The 24,969-nt window shown below is 43.5% G+C and overlaps 1 protein-coding gene across 1 annotated transcript; it reads left to right on the forward strand.

The window, feature by feature from the left end:
* The first annotated feature begins 1,374 nt into the window (after positions 1 to 1,374).
* LOC120031100 (pleckstrin homology-like domain family B member 3) lies at positions 1,375 to 24,041 on the forward strand. Its single transcript, XM_038976679.1, has 15 exons — positions 1,375 to 1,824; positions 10,979 to 11,127; positions 11,384 to 11,494; positions 11,766 to 11,888; positions 12,286 to 12,414; positions 13,369 to 13,551; positions 14,630 to 14,740; positions 16,216 to 16,317; positions 16,469 to 16,556; positions 17,147 to 17,300; positions 17,650 to 17,737; positions 18,924 to 19,073; positions 19,284 to 19,491; positions 22,630 to 22,715; positions 22,915 to 24,041. The coding sequence occupies exons 2-15, from the start codon at positions 10,981 to 10,983 to the stop codon at positions 23,047 to 23,049; spliced, it is 1,815 nt and encodes a 604-aa protein (XP_038832607.1). The 5' UTR covers positions 1,375 to 1,824; positions 10,979 to 10,980; the 3' UTR covers positions 23,050 to 24,041.
* Positions 24,042 to 24,969: the final 928 nt, after the last annotated feature.

The raw sequence follows: 24,969 nt of genomic DNA on the forward strand, positions 1-24,969 counted from the left end.
AGCCATGGCCTTTTTGCATACCAGGAAAACCTAACTCCTCTATTTGCATTTGAAATCACTATTGGCCAAGTTTCCAATGCAAGAGTCCTAAACTCGTCATTGCCGTGCCTTTGTGTGCTTGTTTCTCTATCTGACTTCTATCTACCGCTTTATTTATCCGGTATCATCCTGTTATTCTCTCACCCTCTTTATATAGTACCATATTGTAATGTTCTGAACACATCACCATAATCGGTTTAGCCTTAGGATTCCTCTTAGCTGTGTATCTAGCATAGTAGCATACTACATTAATTTTTGTCCCACGGCCCATTGACTAGTCCCTACCTGGGAGACAGGTTTGGGGAGATGGGAGTGTCTGGCTCTGACTCAACCATGTCTCTGTCTCTGAACCTGCCTGATCATTTCATAATCATGGTGTACTGTGAGCTAATACATCTCAAAGGTTCTATACCCTTCTGTATGTAAGTATTTGAGGATGGTTACTTGAGCAGTTCATGCCTTTGATGCTGTGACAAAAGTGACAGCTTGGTTTGGACTGCATTGAAAGACACCTGACACACCCATGTGTGAAATGACTGAAATGTTTGGTTTCTACTGTAACCTTTGGATGGAAATAGAGATGATGTATTCAAAGTGAAAAAAAAGAAAGAACTAGAAGTCTGAAGAAAAGATTACATTGTGTTGTTGTCACATACATGTTCTCACCACTTTATCTGCCAGCTGTCCATCACCGCTAGAGACAAACAGAACATCCACATTAGGCAACTCTTCTCTCGTATACCTACTGACAGACACGCCTGCATTCATTGTTTTGAAATGCACAGGGTGTGACCAGTGTTGCCATCACACCTAAGCTATGTTTTATTGTTTTCAACTTTTTTTATATAAGCAAGAACATACACAGACAAAAACAATTGGCAGTGTTTCGCCTGTGGAAAAAATTACCTATTCTTTGACTTTGTTGTGCTTTTTTTCAAGTCCGCAGCTGTTCTTTCACCCAGTCTGTACCCTGCCTCTTCCATCTGCTCTCTCTTTTATCCCTTTCACTCTTTCTTTGCCCACTCACTCACGCACTACTACCCACCATGACTGCAGGCCTTCTCTCACCCTGTCCACATGCCCTTGTTTAGGGGAAGACTGAGGGAATAACCTATCAGCTCAGTGAGACAGAACTGTTAAGGGGGTAGGGGCCGATAAAGGCCATTGGATATAGTAAAGAGAGTGGAGAGATATACGTGGCAGCTATTGACGCTTTCCAATGGCCCTTGGCATTGACAGCGACACAAGACCACCCGCGAGGTGTGTTGGCAGGGTGCCAAGCCAAACTGCTTTTGCGTTAGCCTATAGCGAGCCTATAACAAGGGCATTACAAAGTCATGTCGTCGCGGGAAATCCCAGAATAGAGTTCTCATTTCGGTGCGGAGCCCCCTCACAAATAGACCACAGAAACTGTATAGTCAGTTAGTGACGCGCTCAGTCGCGTTTTCACACTAACTTTGTGTTGGTCGGTGTGCCCGCCTCACATGCATTCCATTTCACCTGTTGACGACGACAGCTCACTGCGATCTGTCATTTATACTGGGATTGATTTGAAAGGATTGAATCAAACCAGAGAGAAGAGAGAGGAGAGCATAGACACCAAAGGTCTTCAGATGGGATATGACAGCAAACAGAAACTCTGAAAGTTCTCTGGATATAGTTCAAATGATTGAAAGCGAAAGCGCGCTTCCCGTCTAAACCCATCACTTTGTTATTTAGTCACTCTGTTTTTATGAGCGTCTATTTTATTCAAATTCAAGAACAATAATACACATTACCCACAAGGTAAGGCATGAGTTCTTTGTTTCTGTTCTGGGTAGCTGTAGTTTGATACATTGTAGCTGGTGAATGATCGCGATTTGATAACACTAGGATTCGTATTATTCCACAGTAGCTACCTACAGTGTTAATTATCTACTGAAAGTGGTCGTCTGTTTATAAATGGACTTCATTGGTGTCATGAGAAGGGATGATGTCAATTTGAACTTGACATAGCATGTAAATAAATGGAACACAGAATCTCTATTATGTTTACAGAAAGCTAGTAGGCTACTGTAGCTACTGTAGCCTACTTTCTAAACTATTTATATAAATAAAATATAGACCTATGCCATTTATATAAATGGACTATATCAAATAATACAGCTGTCATTAGTCTATTAGTTCACACTAAGCCAAAAAGCCTACTTTAAAAAAAAACTATTTATGCAAATTGAGTACATACCATAACTTAAATAACAACTTTTTTTGGGGGGGGGGGGGTTATTCGTTTTTAAAATGTCAGAATGCTTGGTTGTATGATTATCAACATCCAGATACTCAAGATTCTATGACAACATTATATTTGATTACCCAATATTTGGGACTTTTGTGCTTGAGCATAAGTAGTTAGATGGGCTAAAAATGTCCTCAGGCCTATAGCTTTTCAATGTGTCATTTTCACTGTGAAACGATGAGAGGACCATATCTGGTTCTAATTCAAACATGTTTTTCTTAATGTCTCAAACCTCCATTCCCAGAGCATTGTTTTCCTCAGTTTATGTGAACTCACATTTGTTTACCAGACTCTTCTGATATCTGTTGTTTATCATTGTTTATCATTTCCATCTGCGCATAGTGTAAACAAAGTAGAGGAGGGGAGTATAGGATGACGCTGACATAGGTGGAGAGAAAAGATTGCCTGGGATGGTTGCCGTCAGGGGAGTCCAGAGCACATATCTATCTTCTGTCTTCAATCTCTCCTTGTTTCTTTTTCTCGCACACCCTTTTTTTTGGCTGCACTTGTACGAACAGCTCTATAGCTGGGGCCTAGCCTGTCATTAATGGGTCGTTATTTCGCTGACCTCAGAACGGAGAGATTTGCTCAGCCCACTGGAATCTCTGCTAATGTTGTTGAACTAGCATATATTCAAAGTCTGTGTAATTAGTGGTGTCTTCGGACCATTCCAGTCAGTTCTGCAGTGTTGTAATATGCACAAGTCACATTTGCATGAATTATTCTATTCATGCAGTGGTATCATAGTGTGATAATCTACTTTATTGGAGAAACAATTAGGCCTATATGGTAACTTACTTGCTAATTAACTTACAGGTAATGCAGCGAATCATCTTCCCTAACAATCAATGATCCTAGCTTGTATTTTAATCTTCAACCCTTTGGTGTCCTATAAACAAAAAAACATGTATTCCCCAACAGAAGCCAGTTGGCCCAGCTACAGTATCATTCTAGGAGTCTAACAATAGGCCTATCTGCCCTCACACCTAGATGACAGTTAGTCATGATATCTCACCTCTCATCTGACAGACAGACGCCACACAGAGCTGTCCAGCCTTGGTTGTATTCATTAGGTACCAAACGGGGGAAAAAACGGACTGAAATGGGGAGGAACTTCCTGGACTTATCCAATAAGAAACGCTTGTGTTGGTTTTTAAAACGTGTTTGGGTTCCTTAATATGACCCTGGTTCCTCTCACCGGCTCTTCCTGCTCAGGCCCTTGTGTGATAATGACAGTTTCCTCTCTCAGCCCATAGCCCTCCATAGGCTATGGTGGTATACAGGGGGACTATCTCAGTGGGCTCTGTCATACAGCTCAGACTGGTCACCAGGTATTTCTGGGAACCTGATGTGTCAGGACACAGTGGGGTGATGACAGCTTCCTGATAGCCCTCCATAGACTACTGTAGCCCTCCATATACCACCGAAGCATTGCTAAGTAGACTTTGAGGTCATACAGCTGAGACTGGTATGGTCACTTCCTACTGGGCATACACTGGTTAAATCAACGTTGTTTCCACATAATTTCAATGAATTTACATCGAACCAACGTGGAATAGATGTTGAATTGACGTCTGTGCCCAGTAGATAGGGTCCAAAATGGCACCATATCCCCTATACTTTTGACCAGGGAATAGGGTGTCATTTCTGACATACAAAATGTATCATGGCGCTGGAGAGGATGGCTGCCATTTTATTGGCTCTTAACCAACCGTGCTATTTTATTTTATTTTTTCCCGCATTGTTTATAACTTATTTTGTACATAATGTTGCTGCTACCGTCTCTACTGACCGAAAAGAGCTTCTGGACCTCCGAACAGCGATTACTCACCTTGAATTGGACGAATAATTTTTCTTTAATGAGTTGGACGAGAGGGATTTACTCCAGACACCCAAACAGACCCTCATCCCCGTCATTCGCAGGAGAAAAAGAGAGATTTTGCAGAAGGAGATAAGGGTGCCTTGTGAGGATCAGGTGATGAGTGGCTAATCTGCCTTTGCCATCCGTACTATTAGCCAACGCACAATCGCTGGAAAATAAATGGGACAAACTAAAAGCACGTATATCCTACCAACGGGACATTAAAAACTGTAATATCTTATGTTTCACAGAGTCGTGGCTGAACGATGACATGAATAACATACAGCTGGCGGGTTATACACCCTATCGGCAGGATAGAACAGCAGTCTCTGGTAAGACAAGGGGTGGTGGTCTATGTATATTTGTTAACAACAGCTGGTGCACGATATCTAAGGAAGTCTTGAGGTTTTGCTCGTCTGAGGTACAATATCTCATGATAAACTAGACCACACTATCTACCTAGAGAGTTTTCGTCTGTACTTTTCATAGCTGTCTACATACAGTTGAAGTCGGAAGTTTACATACACTTAAGTTGGATTCATTAAAACTCGTTTTTCAACTACTCCACAAATTTCTTGTTAACAAACTATAGTTTTGACAAGTTGGTTAGGACATCTACTTTGGTTAGGTGTCCAAGTTGGTTAGGACATCTAAGTTATTTTTCCAACAATTGTTTACAGACAGATTATTTCACTTATAATTCACTGTATCACAATTCCAGTGTGTCAGAAGTTTACATACACTAAGTTGACTGTGCCTTTAAACAGCTTGGAAAATTCCATAAAATTATGTCAAATGTCATCATTTGAGTCAATTGGAGGTGTACCTGTGGCTGTATTTCAAGGCCTACCTTCAAACTCAGTGCCTCTTTGCTTGACATCATGGGAAAATCTAAAGAAATCAGCCAAGACCTCAGAAAAGAAATTGTAGACCTTCACAAGTCTGGTTCATCCTTGGGAGCACTTTCCAAACGCCTGAAGGTACCACGTTCATCTGTACAAACAATAGTACGCAAGCATAAACACCATGGGACCACGCAGCCGTCATACTGCTCAGGAAGAAGACGCGTTCTGTCTCCTAGAGATGAATGTACTTTGGTGCGAAAAGTGCAAATCAATCCCAGAAGAGCAGCAAAGGACCTTGTGAAGATGCTGGAGGAAACAGGTACAACAGTATCTATATCCACAGTAAAACGAGTCCTATATCGACATAACCTGAAAGGCCGCTCAGCAAGGAAGAAGCCACTGCTCCAAAACCGCGATAAAAAAGCCAGACTACGGTTTGCAACTGCACATAGGGACAAAGATCGTACTTTTTGGAGAAATGTCCTCTGGTCTGATGAAACAAAAATATAACTGTTTGGCCATAATTATTGTTATGTTTGGAGGAAAATGGGGAGGCTTGCAAGCCGAAGAACACCATCCCAACCGTGAAGCACGGGGGGTGGCAGCATCATGTTGTGGTGGTGCTTTGCTGCAGGAGGGACTGGTGCACTTCACAAAATAGATGGCATCATGAGGCAGAACAATTATGTCGATATATTAAAGCAACATCTCAAGACATCAGTCAGGAAGTTAAATCTTGGTCGCAAACGGGTCTTTCAAATGGACAATGACCCCAAGCATACTTCCAAAGTTGTGGCAAAACGGCTTAAGGACAACAAAGTCAAGGTATTGGAGTGGCCATCACAAAGCCTTGACCTCAATCCCATAAAATTTGTTGTCAGAACTGTAAAAGTGTGTGCGCGCAAGGAGGCCTACAAACCTGACTTAGTTACACCAACTCTGTCAGGAGGAATGGGCCAAAATTCACCCAACTCATTGTGGGAAACTTGTGGAAGGCTATCCGAACCATTTGACCCAAGTTAAACAATTTGAAGGCAATGCTACCAAATACTAATTGAGTGTATGTAAACTTCTGACCCACTGGCAATGTGATGAAATAAATAAAAGCTGAAATAAATCATTTTGGACGCATCCTAGGTGTTCCAGGGCACCTGATCTGTCAGATGTCACAATGTGCTCATGGCTAACAGGTCAGGTGGGGGTTGGATAGTTCCGCTGTAATCCTCTGGAGAGTACTAGAGACCTGAGCAGTACAGTACCTGTATTCTATGGAAATGCCCTTTATTGTTACTGATGAAAATGTCTTTCATTGTTACAGTTGACCGCTATTGACATTGTGAGGCTGGCAGACTAGACACTAGACAGACTAGTGGGTTTGAATGGAGCACAAACTTGTCATAATCAGTAAGTTGATTACTTACTTCTCCCTCAATATGCAGAATAGCATACACTGATGACAGTAAGTTTCATTTTTTTCTTCTGGACTAAACGAAGAGAGACACTTGAGCTACTTGAACTGCTAGTGGGTTATGTATGTGACATTGTAACACCTGATGCCTTTCTTGAGGATAGTGCAGCAAAGTGCTCACCAATGCAGAAAATACAGGTGTTTTTATGTTTCTCAGGTGAGAGCAGCTCTTGCTCAATATCAGCCAGACAAAGGTTAAAGACACTGTCCATACATTTGATTTTCACCCTGAAATGCTCTGGAGGACTGAGGGGGGACGTGTTTGCTAATGTACCCTTCTTAAAAAACAAAGAATAAGACAAATTTGACCAAACATGTACAAAGAATATACTTATACTTATTGGTGTAAATGTTTTTTTTTGCTTGTGTTTATACTTGGTCTGGCCACCAGGGACAGAGAGAGTGTGGACTGTCCCTTTAATTGAATGGCAGCCCCAGGTTAACCCCAAGCAGGGCAGTTGTTCTAGTGTTGTGTGTATAGCATGTTTCTCTGGTGCCCTTGCATTGAGCCCATAGTGAAAACAAACCCTCTGCATTCAGGCACGCCATAGTTAAGTATTTTGTTTCCTATGTTTGTCGCGCAAAATAGCCTAGCTCTTGTCACTTGTTTTGATTGTGAATGTACAGTACATATGGTTTTGAATAGGCTACACATTGCTTAGCCTACTTAAAAAAAAAATCTCCATACAATTCTATTGGGGAACTATGGTCACAGTCAGTGTGACTCTGAGAGACAGGCACATGCCCCTTTGCCCTTCCAGTCTTAGATGTGTTTTGTAAAAAATATACAGTCTTTGTCATTGTTGTTCTGAATCCACTGCCTGCAAGTCGTTGTTCAATTTGTGAAATATGTGTCATTTAATTACCCGTTAAGATGTTGCCTTCTATTGCTTTAATGTAACTAAATAATCAGTCATTTTTATTTTTATTTAATTTAAATTTAATTTATTTATAATCAAAGTCATAATTGCTCAATGAGTCTGTGGTTGTGGCAAAAAATAATTGGGGGGGTCCCCTTTTTTTAGTTTGAGCACCAGCCCCCCAAACAGTATGTGCACGGCCCGGTTGCGAGATACTATTGTAGCAGTACTGCTCTATTCTGCTGTCGCTGAGTTTGTCAAATGATTCTCGTTCCATGAACGTTCCAACGCAATACAATTGTCTTGGATCTTATGGTACCAAAATGGCCGGCCATCAAATGATCAAACAGAGTTTGTTGAACGGTATATCCATGACTGTGGCTGCAGCCTGTCCTCTTCAGATAGACAAGGATGATAGGCCAACACATGAGCGTTGTCACTCAGTAAGGGGGTTGATGATGATTCCGTCAGCTGAAGTTTCACTGGATCCAAACCTGACCTCAAGTGGTCAAAGGAGATAGAGGAAAAACATTGGCTCGTACACACACACACACACACACACACACACACACACACACACACACACACACACACACACACACACACACACACACACACACACACACACACACACACACACACACACACACACACATACACACATGGCTGCTAGCAATAATTTCCCCTCAGCGATGAATAAAGTTGATTGAATTGAATCCCAGTCCTGTAATAATGCCAACACAGGTGGGTCAAGAGTGAACAGACTTACACTTCTTTAGATATGGATGCATATTACTACCTGCAGTGCGAGGGAGGAGGGACAAGTATGAATGAACTCCGATCGTGTACTCTTTTTCTCTTTCTCTATTTCTGTGTCTTTGTGTGTTGGTAGTAAGGATTGTGGAATCTAAATACTGTGGAATCCTTGCTTCGGTTCGCGTATGATCGATCACTGTTGAGAGGGTGTGTATGTTCCTGTGTGTGTAATGTGTGTGTACTAGTTGTATGATGCTTCAACTGTTGCTGGTTGTTGCTGAGTCGAGGGGAAAGATTAGCACTGCAGTGTGAGAGATTGAGTGAGTCCTCTGACCTCGGACTTGAGGGTAATGCATTGTGTCACCTCCGGATAGGACAGTAGTTGTATAACACACACTAGAGCTGCGGCTATAAACTGGAAATGATCCACACGACCATACCGACCATGCTGATATTGTTCATTACGATAAGTAGCCTATACTAGAGAAATGTGAAGTTTGAAATGAAATACGTTTTGTTAATATGGGTGATTGTTAACGGGACACGTGACGGCTACAACCATCAAACTAGTAGTAGTTTAAAGGGTAATACAAAATCTGGTGCACATTAATGTTAAACTTATCAATCTATTTATCGGTATCGCATCAGTCCTGGACATTTAGCACAACTGGATCGCCCAGCTTTAATACTCTCACTCACTCACTCACTCACTCACTCACTCACTCACTCACTCACTCACTCACTCACTCACTCACTCACTCACTCACTCACTCACTCACTCACTCACTCACTCACTCACTCACTCACTCACTCACTCCTTGGGACTGCCTCTGATTCTTCCACTCTCTTATCGCTCCTGCCACTCCTCTGCAACCAAGACCTATTTTCAGCACATTAACACACAAATGTTCAGCTTCCTCTTCCTCTCTATCATACCTTTGCCCTTTCCACTTAATTATGTCCCTTTCTACTCACTTTCTTTTCCATCCTTTTAAGTTAGTCTCTTTGTGTTCTCTCCCTCCCTCCCTCCCTATCTTTTCTCTGTATTGTTGTCCATGGGCCCTGGTCAAAAGTAGGCAATAGGGTGCCATTACAGACTCAACCCTGGTGTGTTTGTTTAGCCTTTGTTTGTTGCTTTTGAATAACATCTGTGTTGACATGACAGAATGGACTTTACTCCTGCATGACTCTCTCTCAACACTACAGTCTCTCTTACTGTTGATAGTGTATCTCAACCGGATAATGCAAACGTCCGTTTGGGTCATATGGATGTGAGTCAGTCTTGGTTTAAACAAAGATTTCTCCTCAACAGCGTTCACTCTAATTTTGCCCTCTTCCCAAAGCATGACCTCCATGTGGTGTCCATTACATGTCATATCTGGAATGGAAGTAATAATAACTAATAACTTCACCATATGGAATTTGGCATACGGTATTACTTTGTCAAATATTTATGTGTAATTATGGGTATTGATGAATGGTAGCCATCCTCTTCAACATGCGTGCATCCATACACACACATACACAATTAAAAACACAGTATATACATAATTCCTGCATGCAACCATTCACTATTCTTCTATAAACAACATAGTATTGTGTGTCCTGTGTACAGCTCTGTGAAGTTATATACCACACACTCGGACTGTTTTCCATTTCCTCACTGGAAATATGACACTGGCCTCTGACATTTTAGAACCCACTTCTTCCCCCCTCTCCCCTCTCCCCTCTCCCCCCACTCGTCTCCTCTCCTCCTCCACTCTCTGTCCCCCCCTCTCTCCCTCCTCTGTCTGTCTCTGTGTCAGTGTGCCAGTCTGTGTTTGGAAGCCCTCACTCATATCATAGTTGTATATTTATCTCCATGCCTCCACTCCTCCAGGCCCCATCGCCTAATAAGGCCTGTACAGGGAGAGAGAGAGAGAGCAGGAGGAGAGGAGCGAGAAAGGGAGAGAGAAGAGAGGAGTTCAGGGAGACAGAATGAGAAGAGTAGAGAGGGAAAAAGGTTAGGGTGGGAAAGGTTTGGACAATGGGAATCCAGACTATTTTCCCACGTGTGTGTTTGTGTCTGTGTGTGTGTGCATGCATGTGATTGTGTATGTGTGTACTTGGTTGCTGCCTGTGAGTGTGTGCACTCGGTTTGCTTGGTCGTTACTTCATATTTGCTGCTATTTTACTACTGCTTACACTCGTATGAGCAAGTGACATAAAGACATTAAATAACCTAGTTATTGCTGAGAATTCTCCATCCAAGACCTCAGCAGTGATGCAAATCGTTCATAATGTGTCTTTGTGTTGTGAGCAGTGTATAGTACTATGTACAGTGTATAGTACTTCAAAGGCAAATCCCCTTATTTCTATATATATCTGTGTATGGTTATTGTAAGACCACATCATTGCACTGACTCAAATTTGTGTTCCATGCTTCCCCACAATGCACTTCCAAAGCTGGGAGGTAAATCGGCATTGTTTACTGTACAGTACCCTCTGTCCATACAGCAAAAACCTTGTGCTAACAGTCCTTGTCCTGAAATACAATCCCAAACCACCTTCTCTTTCACTATCGCTTTTTCCAGGGTGTTTTCTCCAGTAGCATCTTTTCTGGAAGTCAGGGGGATATTCTGCTTCAAAGTGCTTAGTGCTGCTGACACACTGGTGTACTGCTCATAGTGTAGTATCACTTCTGTGAACTGTCACCTGGTTCATTTAGCTCTTAACCATGCAGTGTATTGAATTGCCACTATATTCAGGGTGATGATACCCCGTTGAAGTTCACATTTAAAATTGGCAAGGTAAGGGTGCTGGTCAAGGTTAAGGATCCCGGATCCTATACTGTACCACTCATCATCCCACCTTCCATCTCTTTCTATCCTACAGAAATGCCCCTCCACAATATAGACACCCCGAGGAGCCGATGGGAGCAGGGCTTGCGGTCGCCGTGGGTCGCCCGATTGGCTGGAGGGCAAAGCCCCGCCTCTTCAGGGGTGGAGTCAGACACAGAGAGCAGCAGCACAGAGAGCGAGAGGGTAAGGAGGAGTGGGTCTCACGTTAACTAGTGTCCGGCGGTTGGTTGTTTACACTGGTAATGTGGTCAGAGTCAGACGCTGCTATCCAAAGCGACTCAACGTACACATCAGTGTATGTGTCCAACGCTGGAATTGAACCGGTAACTTTGGTGCCGCAGTCATCGCACTCTAACCAACTGAGCCATCGGAATGACTTTTAGATCCAGGTTGAATAGTCTCTTTTCAATCGTCTGTGTGTCTCTTCTCTACCTCTCAGTCTCCAGCCAAACGTTTAGAGGCGCGGTCACCGAGGATCCTACCGTTGCCCTCCATGCTGCAACAGCGAATCACAGAGATTGACCAGCAGAGGGAGGAGCTAAAGATAGAGGTGAGACACTGATGGATTAATGAATGAACAAGTTAAACCCTCAAGGGCCTGATTGTGTCTCATATCAAACAATTTTTATGGAGAGTGGTGGCTGTTCAGTAAATGTATCTGATGAAATCTGATTCTGGATCTGTTCACAACAAACCAACTCCTTTTTTCTAATGTCTCCTTCAAAGGCACATTCTGCATTCTTCATTGTGGGACTAACATCTCTCTCTCTCTCTCTCTCTCTCTCTCTCTCTCTCTCTCTCTCTTTCGTCTGCCACTCCAGCTGCAGCTGGAGATAGCCCTGTTGGAGGGCGAGCTGCAGGAGGAGAGGAACGAGCTGCGCAGACACACTCTGTATCTACAGACACTGCAGGAGGAGACACACAGACAGACGGACAGACAGAAGGTCAGTAGTGCTGTACACACAAGGAGCATAAGGAGCAAGGCAGACAGACAGACGCAGACAGACTGACGGATGGACGGTTAGCTGTCCTCCTGCAGACAGAGCTCCATTCAATACCATCCAAAGCATCCTGTCTTCAGGCGGTATGTTTGAATCTCATGGTTTGGGACCGGAGAGTGATATGGCCTGTACATGAGTAGCTATAGCAGTGAGGTAGACACTGAGTCACTTCATGTGACACTATAGGCCTAAGCTATGGAATAGTGGAATGAGCTGACAAACAGATGGATCTTTATATAAAGGGATGACTGTTCCCTCTCTCATCCCTCATCCGCTTATTTTCTCTCTCTCTCTCTTTCTCTCTCTCTCTCTCTCTCTGTCTCTCTCTCTCTCTCTGTAGGAGCGAACCAGTCTGGAGGTGGAGAGGGCCCGGGTTGAGGAGCTGAGGAGTAGGTTGGAGGAGAAGGAGACACTGATCCCCAGTCAGCCAGAGGGCCAGAGAGAACAGCTACTGATCCAACTACAACAGGTGATTTACTGATCCAGGAACAGTCCACTGACTGGGGTGGTATTCATTAAGGCACGTAATGTTTTAAAACGTTTTGCAAAACAAAAAGAAAAAGAGCGCTTAAGTCCAGGTTGTCCCTACCTGTTTCAGTCCGTTTCCTTCCGTTTGGTACCTTATCAATAGTACCCAAAAAGAGAATGCACTGCATCTTCTACCTGTTTGTCTGTCTAGATGTAGTTAGGGTAGTTCACAGGTAGCCTAGCAGAGTGACATCACCTGCCCTGAGACCTGAAGTGAAGTCAACTTTGTGCAGTGGAGAGCTAGCTTTTGGTCTAGCCTCATATACAGTTGAATTCAGGTGCTAGTGACAGCATGGTTTCACACTGCCTCTGGTTAGAACTCATTTCACATCATGTGTTCTAATTCTAGCCTCTCTGGTCATTGCATGTTCTTTCTTGTCGGCGGTACTAGTTATCTTTGTAGTACCTCTTCTACCTGATAGGTCAAAGTGTCATAGAGGTATCTGAGACAGACATGCAGGCAGGCAGACAAAGGGTTCATTGTGCATTTTGGCAGTGACACTGACATGGCGTGTCATTCTGATGACAGTGGATGTGTCCCACATGGCACCCTATTCCCTATATAGTGCACTACTTTTAACAAGAGCCCAATGGGGCCTGGTCAAAAGTAGTGTACTATATAGAGAATAGGATGGCCTTTGGGACACAAGCTTGAGACCGACGACTTGGTTTAATGGTCTTGAATGGAGTGGTCCGACCAGTTGTTTTTTGGTTTAGTGTTCTAAGCCACAGGCTCTTTCTGTACTAATCAACAGCTTTCTTCCATTTTCTGTCTGTTCCTCTCCTTCTGCATCTTTCCTTCATCACTTTCTCTCTATCTCTGCATCTCTCTCTCTCTCTCCCTCCATCCCACTCTCTTTCTCTCTTTCCCTCCGTCCCTCTCTCTCTCTTCCAGGAGAAAGAGATGGTGGAGGCAGCCGGCCGGGTGTTTGAGGACTGGGAATTCCGTGTCCTGGAGAGCGAGGCCGGAGTAGAGGAGGAGGAGAGCGAAGGAAAGATAGAAGGGAAGGAGAGAGGGAACGAGGAAGATAAGGAGAAGGAGATCTCATGCCAAAAGCATGCTGTCACCTCAGCGCAGGTAAGCCAGGGTTGACAAATAAGAAGACGACAACATTTCAGAGAATCTCACAGCTCCAAGCTGGTTCTACTAGTTTGGTTAGAAGCGTATCCCCCACCACAGACTCTCTCTAAATGCCCCCTTCCTCCCCCCCCCAACGTTAGTCACTCTCTGTTTGGAAACGGCTCCTCACAAGTAACCCCTTCCCCCCAGCCTCCTCTTCTTAAACTGAGACATGAGCGTGAACTCTCTCTTCTCCTCACACTCTACGGTATCACCCTCCACTGTCACATGACTGCACAAACAAGTTAGGCAATTGCATCAGAGGCCACTTTGGGAGAGAGGGAGGGAAAGTGGAGAAAGATGTATAGATGAAGGGAGAGCTGGTCAATTGAGGAAATGTAGGAGGAAAGGAGAGGGACTAAAAGTAGAGAATGGAGAGAGATGGTAAAAGGGGTATGGTGAGAGTGGTGGGGAGGGGTTGAAGAATAAAAGGAAGGATTGTATCGTGAGGGAGCGAGAAGAAAGAAAGAGGATAAACTTAGGATATCATGTGATGAGGTGGAAAAGTGGGAGAATAGAGAGAGAGAGAGATGAAACAAGTGATAGTGATGAAAAGAGGGGAAGAGAGAGAGAGAGTGGGAGAGAGTTGATTCAGCTGCATTGTGGCCTTGCTTGGGTTGACAGCTCATCTCTATACCCCTCTCTCTCTCTCTGTCTCTCTCTTTATCTCCTCCTCTCTGACATATTAACTGTGCTGAGCTGACATCCCGAATTCTCTATTCCCTGTCATCTCCCACTCCTCTCCTCTGTCATTCATCCCTCATCTCCTCTCATAACTCAAATGGATGTTGGAAGTTGTGCCATTGAACACACCTAGAGTAACTGACTATTGACATAAGTCATGAGACACAGCAGATAAGATGCTGTGCACATTTAAAACAACAACTCTAATAATGACACCAACAACACCATCTGTCTAACATGCCACTGGACATACAGTACATGACTGACAGGAGACAGAATGATGCGCTGTTTAATATTAAGTGTCTGACGTTTCATTTGTCGATTTCTTTTCTTTATTCATCGATTTCTTCAGGAGCGAGTCCAGCAGCTTGAGAAGCAGTTGAAGGAGATGGAGCGAGAGCAGGATAGAGAGATGAATGCCTTCAAGAAGGAGAGGAGAGAGTTGCTCCGCACCACTCAAAGGGTAAGGAAGGGAACAAGGAATGATGATCAGAACTTTATCATAATTTATGTATTATTTATCAGGGAAATTAGAATTATGTCTTATATTCCCGGTGGTTCAAGTATGATAAATATGATACATTTAATGATTGTCCCTGCTTGTGCCATCAAACCCCTGCAACTTATCCAGAACACTGCAGCCCGCCTAGTTTTCAACCTTCCCAAGTTCTCTCATGTCACCCTACTGGACTACTGACAGCTACTTTATTAAGGAGAAATGTACTTTCTATGCCTGTAATATGTGGTTGTACCACCTAGCTATCTTAAGATGAATGCACAAACTGCGTATGCTAAATGACTACAATGTAAAATGTAAAGGAAGTGCGTGGAAGCTAGATAAGAATGTCCAATGTTGCCAGTGTTTTAATTCAATATTCATAATGGTTGTCTGAAGCGCCAAAGTGTGTGATTTGTCAACTCCCTGCTTGGGCAGTGATATGGTTTGTTGTTGAACCAATGACATGCCTTTGATTAGAATTATGACAGGGCGAGTTGAAAAGGGGGAGGAGACTAGTTAGAGACGGGGAAAGAGCACAACTGAGCGGAGTGAGTGAGAGAGAGTGAGGCATGACTGAAGAAAGAGAGGGAGGAAACAGGGAAGAGAAAAGCAGAACAGGGGAGGGTGACTGAGGGAGAGAGAGAGGGAATGAGGGAAGATAAGCTGAGAGAACTTAAAAGCGTCGCAACAACACCGGTAAGCGGAGAGACACCACAAATCAAATATGCATGCTTCAAGTGTCTTTAGAATGTGTTAATCAGAAATGGCATTTAATACAGGCTAAGTGTGTCAGTTAATACTAGGACGAGAGAGGGAGCGAGGGAGGGAGTGGTAGATAGGGGGAGGAAGGAGGGACAGACAATGTGTTTCTGTACAACTGTGTCTGAATACAATAAGACTTTGTATGACATGCTAGGGTAGTCATATGGATAGTAGTCACTAATGAGAAGAGATGGAACTGTTTATGGCAGAGAGAAATTGATTTCATTGCTCTCATCCAGACACGAGAGAGAGAGACTGAGACGGGTTCACAGAGAATGCACACCGCTTCCGAATTGCTTATGTGTCTGTGAGTCAGGGAGAAGGGGTGGGAGGGAGGGAGAGCGAGATATAGTGTGAGGGAGATAATTTTTAACTCATTAGGGTGGTTCCTGAGAGCTGGCATGCGTTTTCCTTTCTCAGTGAGTTGCAGAATGTCTTTTACTACCTGTTACACTCCTACTATGTCATTTCATTATGTGTCATGGCTAAATGTTGACACAACCGTCTTAGTGTGTCGTGTGGTCATCCAGGTCTGATGACTGACGGTCTGTCCTACCTAACTGACATGTCTAGGTTATAACAACAACATTCACTTGTCTATTTTTTCACTCTCCTCTTCACGGCTGAGTTTATGCCATAACCGGTTTTATAACGGTCACACTCCCATCTCTTATCAGGTCTTGAAAGAGAAGAAGCCACTCGCTGATTGGTCCAACATCCCCAGCTCGGTCCCTTGCATGATGTCACTCTCGCCGCTGACCATTCACAAATCACCTCAGGTATGTTGCCGGGCCGTTACCATTGACACGGGTCATGTTTTCCAGTTGTACGTGACACATACTGCACATAAACACTGATTTGATTCACTTGTTGTTTTTCTCCCAGTAATGTACTGAAACACAAACTCACAGTGTTATTCCCTAACTTCAGGAACAAGCCAAAGAATCTGCCAGTTTACCCCGGAGACGGAGCTCGCACCGCAACAATAAGCTCGCGGATAGGCCGGTCTCGGCGCAAGGTGAGCTATGATGTGTGTTTAATTATGAATTCCTTTGTATTTTTCATTTGCTTTACTTCAGAGCATTTTTACATATTTGCTTTCTCTTTCTCTTTGATCCTCTGTCTTTGTCTGTCTATTTGTTTAGTTCTACCCCATCTCTCTCTCTCTCTCTCCGTCTGTCTCACTTTCTCCCTCCATCTCTTTCTCTCTCTCTCTCCATCTCTTTCTCTCACTCTGCCTTTTCAGTTTCTGCTAAGGCGTGTCAGTAGCAGATGTAGCTGTGTGTTATTACCATGTCGTGAGCAGGATATAGCTGTATGAACTGGATGAGCCAGTGGGGGTACTAGTCTATGGCTGTTCTTTAGAAATTCAGTTTGTTTGTTTGCTCCGCTGCTGCCTAAATCCCATTTCCACGATCTCTCCAACCCACTGTGTGTGTGTTTGTGTGTGTGCGCTGTCATCCATTCTCTCCTCTGCTCTCTCCATTCTCTCCCCCTTTCTCATGCTCTCCTTACCCTGTCTCTTATATAATATAATACGTGCTATGTGTGCTGTTTTTGTGTCCCTTCCTCTTTCTCTCTCTCTCTGTCTCTCCATCTCTTTCACAGGGCTGGTGAGAATGGTACCTGACAGTCCGAGCCCAGAGCGCTTCACTTCCCCTCTTCCCTCCCACCGGCACAGCAACGGGCACAGACCTGGGCCCAGCAATGGCAGTGATCTCCTCACCCCCTGTAACAGTGCTAGTAGCTCCCGTGCTGCCAGGTGAGTGGAGGGGAAAAAACATCTAAAATCACAACGTTTAAAGGAACGTTCTGAATAAGTGAATAAAGAGGAGGTATCTGATTGGCTGTCAGGAGGAGAGGGAAGGGATGAGTTGTCTGTGGAAGATTGATTGGGTGATTGGGTCAGAGTGGAGATGTAGTTGATGTGAGGTGGAGTGTGATAGACTGGTCAGGTGAGTTTTCTAGGTGTGTGTGAGTGAAATATAAATGCTGCTCTCAGTCTGTGTGGGCGTGTGTCCATGTGTCTGTATGCTTGTACATCTGCGTCTCTGACGACAATAATGACAATAACTCTGCTGACATGTATGTATTTTTCCTTCTCCCTCCAGCCCGAGTCTGGGACTGTTAAACCTGGTGGAGATTGAAAGGAGACTGAGGGAGGCCAAGGCAGAGAGAGAGAGGCTTCTCAAAGAGAGGGTGAGTCACCACCACTAACATCCCATATCACTTCAGACACACAGCTTTAGACATGCCAGGTCATATTCATTAGGGCACACCGTAACAAAACGTTTAAAAACAGTTAGTTTATTATCGGACAGTTAATTCAGGTAGTCCCTCCTTGTTTCAGTCAGTTTCCTTCTGTTTGTTGCTTAATGAACACAACCCTGTTGTGTGACCACTGACTGATTACCGTACGTAATTAACATGACCACCAGAAGAAAAAACACTGTGAAATGGAAGAACAGTTCATAGAAAATGAACATACACTCTCCTATGTATTTATTTGAAGCTAAAAACGTGTTTTATATGAGGCGTCAGTACAGAATTTCACCTTTTATTTTAGAGTATTTTCATACATATCTGTTTTACCGTTTAGAATTGAATGGACTTTATTTGTCTAGTGCCCCCATTTTGAAGGTGTCATAAGTATTTGGGCAAATGCACTTATAGTGTATTAAATGTAGTCAAAAGTTTAGTATTTGGTCCAATATTCCTAGCACACGATGACTGCATCAAGATTGTGACTCTACAAACGTTGGATGCATTTGGAGTTTGTTTTGGTTATGTTTCGGATTATGTTGTGCTCATTAGAATGGTGTCAATGGTGTCATTTTGAACTCACTTTTATTGTAAATAAGAATAGAATATGTTTCTGAACACTTCTACATTAATGTGGATGCTACCATGATTACGGATAATCATGAATGAGAAAGTTAGATGCACAAGGATCATGCCCCCAAAACATGCTAACCTTTTAAGGGAATTTGTCCAAATACTTATGACACCTTCAAATGGGGGGATAGATACATAAAGTGCTTTCATTTCTAAACGGTAAAACATATGTATGAAAATACCCTAAAATAAAAGGTGACATTCTGTACTCATAAAAATATAATCTCAAATCCAAAATGCTGAAGTATAGAGCCAAATTAAGTTTTAGCTTCACTGTCCAAATAAATACGTAGTATGCCTCAGCCTAGATATTGTACTTCATCTTAATCCCCCTGTTGTCAATAAAAGTATGCCTCTTTCTAAAAAAGAAAAACTAATTGAAGAAGGTCTTTGAAGGGAGGCACCTTCTCCTCCAATATGATTGATAAGGACACGAGGAGATAGGATGCACAGAAAGGATAACTGAGATAGAGCCTGTGGGTTGATCCAGGAGGAGAGGAGGCAGGTGGTGGTGGAGGAGAGGAGGCAGAGAGAGCTGGAGGGCCGAGGAGCAGCAGAACCAGTAGAGTCCCAGACCAGGCTAGTCCCTGACCCAGAGGAGCAGCCCAAAACCACCAGTCCTGTCCCCAGCTCCCCTGAGGTACGTCTGTCTGTCTGTCTGTCTAGTTGCTCTGGCTGTCTGTCTGTGTGCTCTATAGCGCTATACATCCTTTCTCCAACCTCTCCTTTTTCCCTGCTTATTGCGCCCCCAATCTGTCTGTCTCCTTTTCACTAACCTTGTAATGTTGATCTGTTTTATTTGGCATATTTATAGTGAAATTATATACATTATACTCATTATTCTTCTCAGCGCTCCCTACCTCTCTTCCTCTCTGCGAACTTTGACCTGCGGGCCCACGTGGAGTCGCTGGGTCATGGGGTGGCGGGGTGCATGGGCCTGCGTATGTCCCCGCGCCGCTGTGCCGGCTTCTTGACCAAGCGTGGCGGGCGGGTCAAGACCTGGAGGAGGAGGTGGTTCCTCTTCGATATGGACCACAGGCGGCTAGCCTACTACACAGGTGATGAGACTGTGTGTGTGTTGGATGTTGGTGTGTATAAGCCTAAATGCTAGGGCTGTTGTGGTGACCCTATTACCGTCACACCGGCAGTCACGAGTCATGACCGCAGTAAAATTCCACCTGATTGTTGAGTCACGGTAATCTCATGTTATGCACTCTGGACATGCTTTGGTAGTACCCAACTTGCTAATGACCATCAGGTCCTAACAGCCTGATACTCAGGGCTCTATTGTCCCTCTAACCACTCTGACATCAATGCAAATGCCATCGAAAATCACATCAAACACTTATCATCAAAACAGCATTATGCTTTTAAAACTAACCTCACTGTGATGATCAATTTGAAGAAGGAAGTTCAACAGCAGTTTGAAACAGTGTAAAACATGATCATTGTAGTTGTTCTTTCAAAACATAACACAAGGAAATGGACAGCTTTCTAAGGTGATGATTAGTTAAAAACATCCATAGGCATATTATAGTTTATGCATCAATATCAAATCAAATCAAACTTTCTTTTTCACATGCGACGAATACAAATTGTGTAGACCTTACCGTGAAATGCTTACTTACAAGCCCGTAACCAACAGCGCAGTTCAAGAAAGAGTTAAGAAAATATTTACCAAATTAACTAAAGTAAAAAATAATAAAAATAACACAATAAAATAACAATAACGAGGCTATATACAGGGTGTAACGGTACCGAGTCAATGTGCGGGGATACAGGTTAGTCGAGGTAATTTGTACATGTAGGTAGGGGTGAAGTGACTATGCATAGACAATAAACAGCGAGTAGCAGCAGTGTAAAAACAAATGGAGGGGGGAGGTCAATGTAAATAATCCGGTGGCCATTTGGTTAATTGTTCAGCAGTTTTATGGCTTGGGGGTAGAAGCTGTTAATGAGCCTTTTGGTCCTAGACTTGGTGCTCCGGTACCGCTTGCCGTGTGGTAGCAGAGAAAACAGTCCATGACTTGATTGACTGGTGTCTTTGAAAAATGTTTGGGCTTTCCTCTGACACCGCCTAGTATATAGGTCCTAGATGGCAGGAAGCTTGGCCCCAGTGATGTACTGGGCCGTACTCACTACCCTCTGTAGCGCCTTACGGCCAGATGCCGAACAGTAAACATACCAGGCAGTGATGTAACTGGTCAGGATCCTCTCGATGGTGCAGCTGTAGAACGTTTTGAGGATCTGGGGACCCATGACACATTTTTTTCAGTCTCCTGAGGGGGAAAAGATATTGCCGTGCCATCTTCACGACTGTCTTGGTGTGCTTGGACAATGTTAGTGATGTGGACACCAAGGAACTTGAAGTTCTCAACCGTTGATGAGAATGAGGGTGTGCTCGGTTCTCCTTTTCTTGTAGGGCACAATCATCTCCTTTGTCTTGATCACGTTGAGGGAGAGGTTGTTGTCCTGGCACCACACGGCCAGGTCTCTGATCTCCTCCCTATCGTCGTTGTCGGTGATCAGGCCTACCACTGTTGTGTCATCGGCAAACTTAATGATGGTGTTGGTGTCATGCCTGGCCATGCAGTCATGAGTGAACAGGGAGTACAGAAGGGGGCTGAGCATGCACCCCTGAGGGGCCCCCATGTTGAGGATCAGCGTGGCGGATGTGTTGTTACCTACCCTTACCACCTTAGGGCGGCCCGTCAGGAAGTCCAGGATCCAGTTGCAGAGGGAGGTGTTTAGTCCAAGGGTCCTTAGCTTAGTGATAAGCTTTGAGGGCACTATGGTGATGAAACGCTGAGCTGTAGTCAATGAATAGCATTCTCACATAGGTGTTCCTTTTGTCCAGGTGTGTAAGGGCAGTGTGGAGTGCAATAAATATGGCATCATCTGTGGATCTGTTGGGGTGGTATGCAAATTTGGGTGAGTCTAGGGTTTCTGGGATAAGGATGTTGATGTGAGCCATGCCCAGCCTTTCAAAGCACTTCATGGCTACAGACGTGAGTGTTACGGGTCGTTAGTCATTTAGGCAGGTTACCTTAGTGTTCTTGGGCACAGGGACTATGGTGATCTGCTTGAAACATATTGGTGTTACAGACTCAGACAGGGAGAGGTTGAAAATGTCAGTGAAGACACTTGCCAGTTGGTCAGCGCATGCTTGGAGTACACGTCCTGGTAATCCGTCTGGCCCTGCGGCCTTGTGAATATTGACCTGTTTAAAGGTCTTACTCACATCAGATACGTAGAGCGTGATCACACAGTCGTCCGGAACAGCTGATGCTCTCATGCATGCTTCAGTGTTACTTGCCTCGAAGCGAGCATAGAAGTTATTTAGCTCGTCTGGTAGGCTTGTGTCACTGGGCAGCCTGCGGCTGTACTTCCCAACTAAAGTTGCAAAATAACTCTGAATCTAGCATAATATTGAACCTGTTTCAAAATGATCACTTTTACGCTCAACATAGCCACTTCATATGCCCACTCACTCCGGAATGGGAAAAATATCCTTTCTATTTTATTCAGATAAGTTCAATTATATTATTCTTGCTGTAAAATCATATAATATAAAATAATGGCATAAGACTTAGAAGCATTTCTTGTCAGCTAAATGAACAAGCCTAAATCCCATGGCCCTCAAACTCAAGTCAGTGCCACTGCATTTTTTCATTGTTCCCCTCTAAATTGGGACTGATTTAGACCTGGGACACCAGGTGTGTGCAATTAATTATCAGGTAGAACAGAAAACCAGCAGGCTCCGGACCTCGAAGGATAAGAGTTGAGTATCCCTGGCCTATGACATTGAGCATAGTCAGATAACATACAGTAGGCCAACTCATATTCTGTTCTTCTGAAATATATTTTCTTCACATCATAATGTTTCAATAGACCTGCCTAAAATCAATAATGGATTTATTGTGATGGTGTATATTCAATTGATTTATTATACTTTTTAAAATGTAGATGTTGCAAAGGCTTCTCATCAGCGGCTTGTATGCGTGCAGGCCTGGAGATGCTAAATGTGTTTATGTTAATTGCCGGTCAATTACTGTGAGACTGGCAGTCTTTTGCATGACAATAACCAGCTGACAAAATGTAATGACCACAGCCCTACTAAATGCCTATGTGATTTGTGTCTGTCTCTCTCTTTCTTTCTCTCGTTCTCTCTCTAATTGACTATTGTTTACCTTCAGACTGTGATGAGAGGAAGCTAAAGGGGGTGATCTACTTCCAGGCTATAGAGGAAGTCTACTATGACCACCTGCGCACAGCCACTTCAGTGAGTCCTCATATACAGTATTTTATCACCATAGAGAGGGAACAATGTGCCCATGATATCACCACAACTGTTAAAGAGATGATCCATTCATGCATTCAATGCTTGACACCAAATCCCAAAAATTATGGCTCTCCCACCATTCATCTCACTCACTCACTCTCTCTCTCTCTCTCTCTCTCTCTCTCTCTCTCTCTCTCAGTCTCCGCGGCCCAGCCTTACGTTCTGTGTGAAGACGTACGAGCGCCTCTTCTTCCTGGTGGCGCCCAGCGCCGAGGCCATGAGGATCTGGATGGACGTCATTGTCACAGCAACAGACGAGCACAGCCGCTACTGACCTCGACCTTACACCTGCCCCTTTCCTGTGTCTGTCTGACCTACCCCTTGGACTGAACCTCCATTCAGCTGGCTGACTTGGCTAACCTGGCTACAGCTTCAGCAGTTTACATTATGTGGGGAAAACTGCAATCTTCACCCTCCAATGCGTGTAGGACCCAGCTAGGCTGCCATTTTGCTGCCTGAACTTTACGTCATATGAGTGGTGGAGGTGAGGAACAGAACATAATGTTCAGGAAAGCTCTTCCTGAAGGAACTGACATTTGATTCTGGATAGTATCTTAGGAGCTTTGATGACATAGGACTGAGTAGCAGACTGTTACAGGTTCTGTGTGGAACAAGAGACGTTTAGAGGATGGAGGAGGGACAAGGCCATGGGAATATAAAGACGTGGATGTGCAAGATGGAGCAACCATTGGACATCTTAGAGTCAGTGCCAACCATGATATACTGACAGACAAACCTTTGATGTCTTTTTATTAGTCTCAAATCAGGATTTAATGGTTGGTGTCTCTCTAGCAGCTGTGTTTGAGCTCCCTCTTGTGGCCATATTGAAGTGTTGAAGTACTACAGCTTCCATTGAAATATACAGGTAACTGCCAAAATAATGGAAACACCAGCATAGTGTGTCTTAATAGGTCGTTGGGCCACCACGAGCAAGAACAGCTTCAATGCACCTTGGCATAGATTCTACAATGGTCTGGAATTCTATTGGGGGGATGCGACACCATTCTTCCATAAGAAATTTGATAATTTTGTGTTTTGTTGATGGTGGAAAACGCTGTCTCAGGCGCCACTCCAGAATCTCTCATAAGTGTTCAATTGGCTTGAGATCTGGTGACTGAGACAGCCATGGCATATGGCTTTACATCGTATTAATGCTCATCAAATCATTCAGTGACCACTCGTGCCCTGTGGATGGGGGCATTGGCATCCTATAGGGGCATAGCCATGGTAGACAAAATAATAGACAAAATAATGGCCTGCTCAGCATTTTTATACATGACCCTAAGCATGATGGGATATCAATTGTTTCATTAACTCAGGAACCACACCTGTGTTGAAGCACTTGCTTTCAATATACTTTGTATCCCTCATTAACTTTAGTGTTTCCATTCTTCTGGCAGTAACCTGTACATGTATGTCTGTATTGAACATTTGTATATTTTTCATCTGTCAAAAGGGCTGTTCAGAGTCAATCAAAACACTGACCGATTGTTCAGTTCTCAAAATTGATTGTTTTTTTGTTTTTTTACAATATCAACACAGAAATACTATATGCTTACAAATATGTATTATTATTATTGTTATTATTATTGTGATCATTAAAGGTTATTCATACACTTTTGGTGATCATACGCTTTTGGTGAAAACCTTCCCTTACTGATATGCGTTGCCTCAATGTCTATTTGAAAACTACTTTTTAATTATGCTTTTTCTTTTTATTATTTTAACTTTACTTTCCTGCCACACAGCTATAGAGCTATACAAACTGGCACCCACAATTGTATATACATATTTCAAACAGATCTATTAACTATGGTATTGACCGTTTCAAATGGATTGCCCCCAGCTGTTGTGACATGAAGAGGTGACATATTTATATTAAAAACATTATTTTGATGATTTTATTCATACTATTTCAAGATATAGTCCCGACACAAATCTAGGGTTGCTACCCGAGCGGGCTGGTCGTTCATTCTATCGGTTCGGTTCCTAGAGAAGCGACCCAGTCGTTCAGTATTTTTGTTCTGTATCTATGGATGCAACCCAGTCGTTTGTTCTAAATGTGCCATTACCATACTACCTGGCAACGTTCTTGCTTGCTAGCTAGCCAACTATGGCTAACTGACAGTCACGTCAAACAGTGCAGACAGAATAACAACAGTAGCTGCATTTGCATTTGTTTAAGCTATTTTCT

This window comes from Salvelinus namaycush, chromosome 37, assembly GCF_016432855.1.
Source record: "Salvelinus namaycush isolate Seneca chromosome 37, SaNama_1.0, whole genome shotgun sequence".
NCBI lineage: Eukaryota > Metazoa > Chordata > Actinopteri > Salmoniformes > Salmonidae > Salvelinus > Salvelinus namaycush.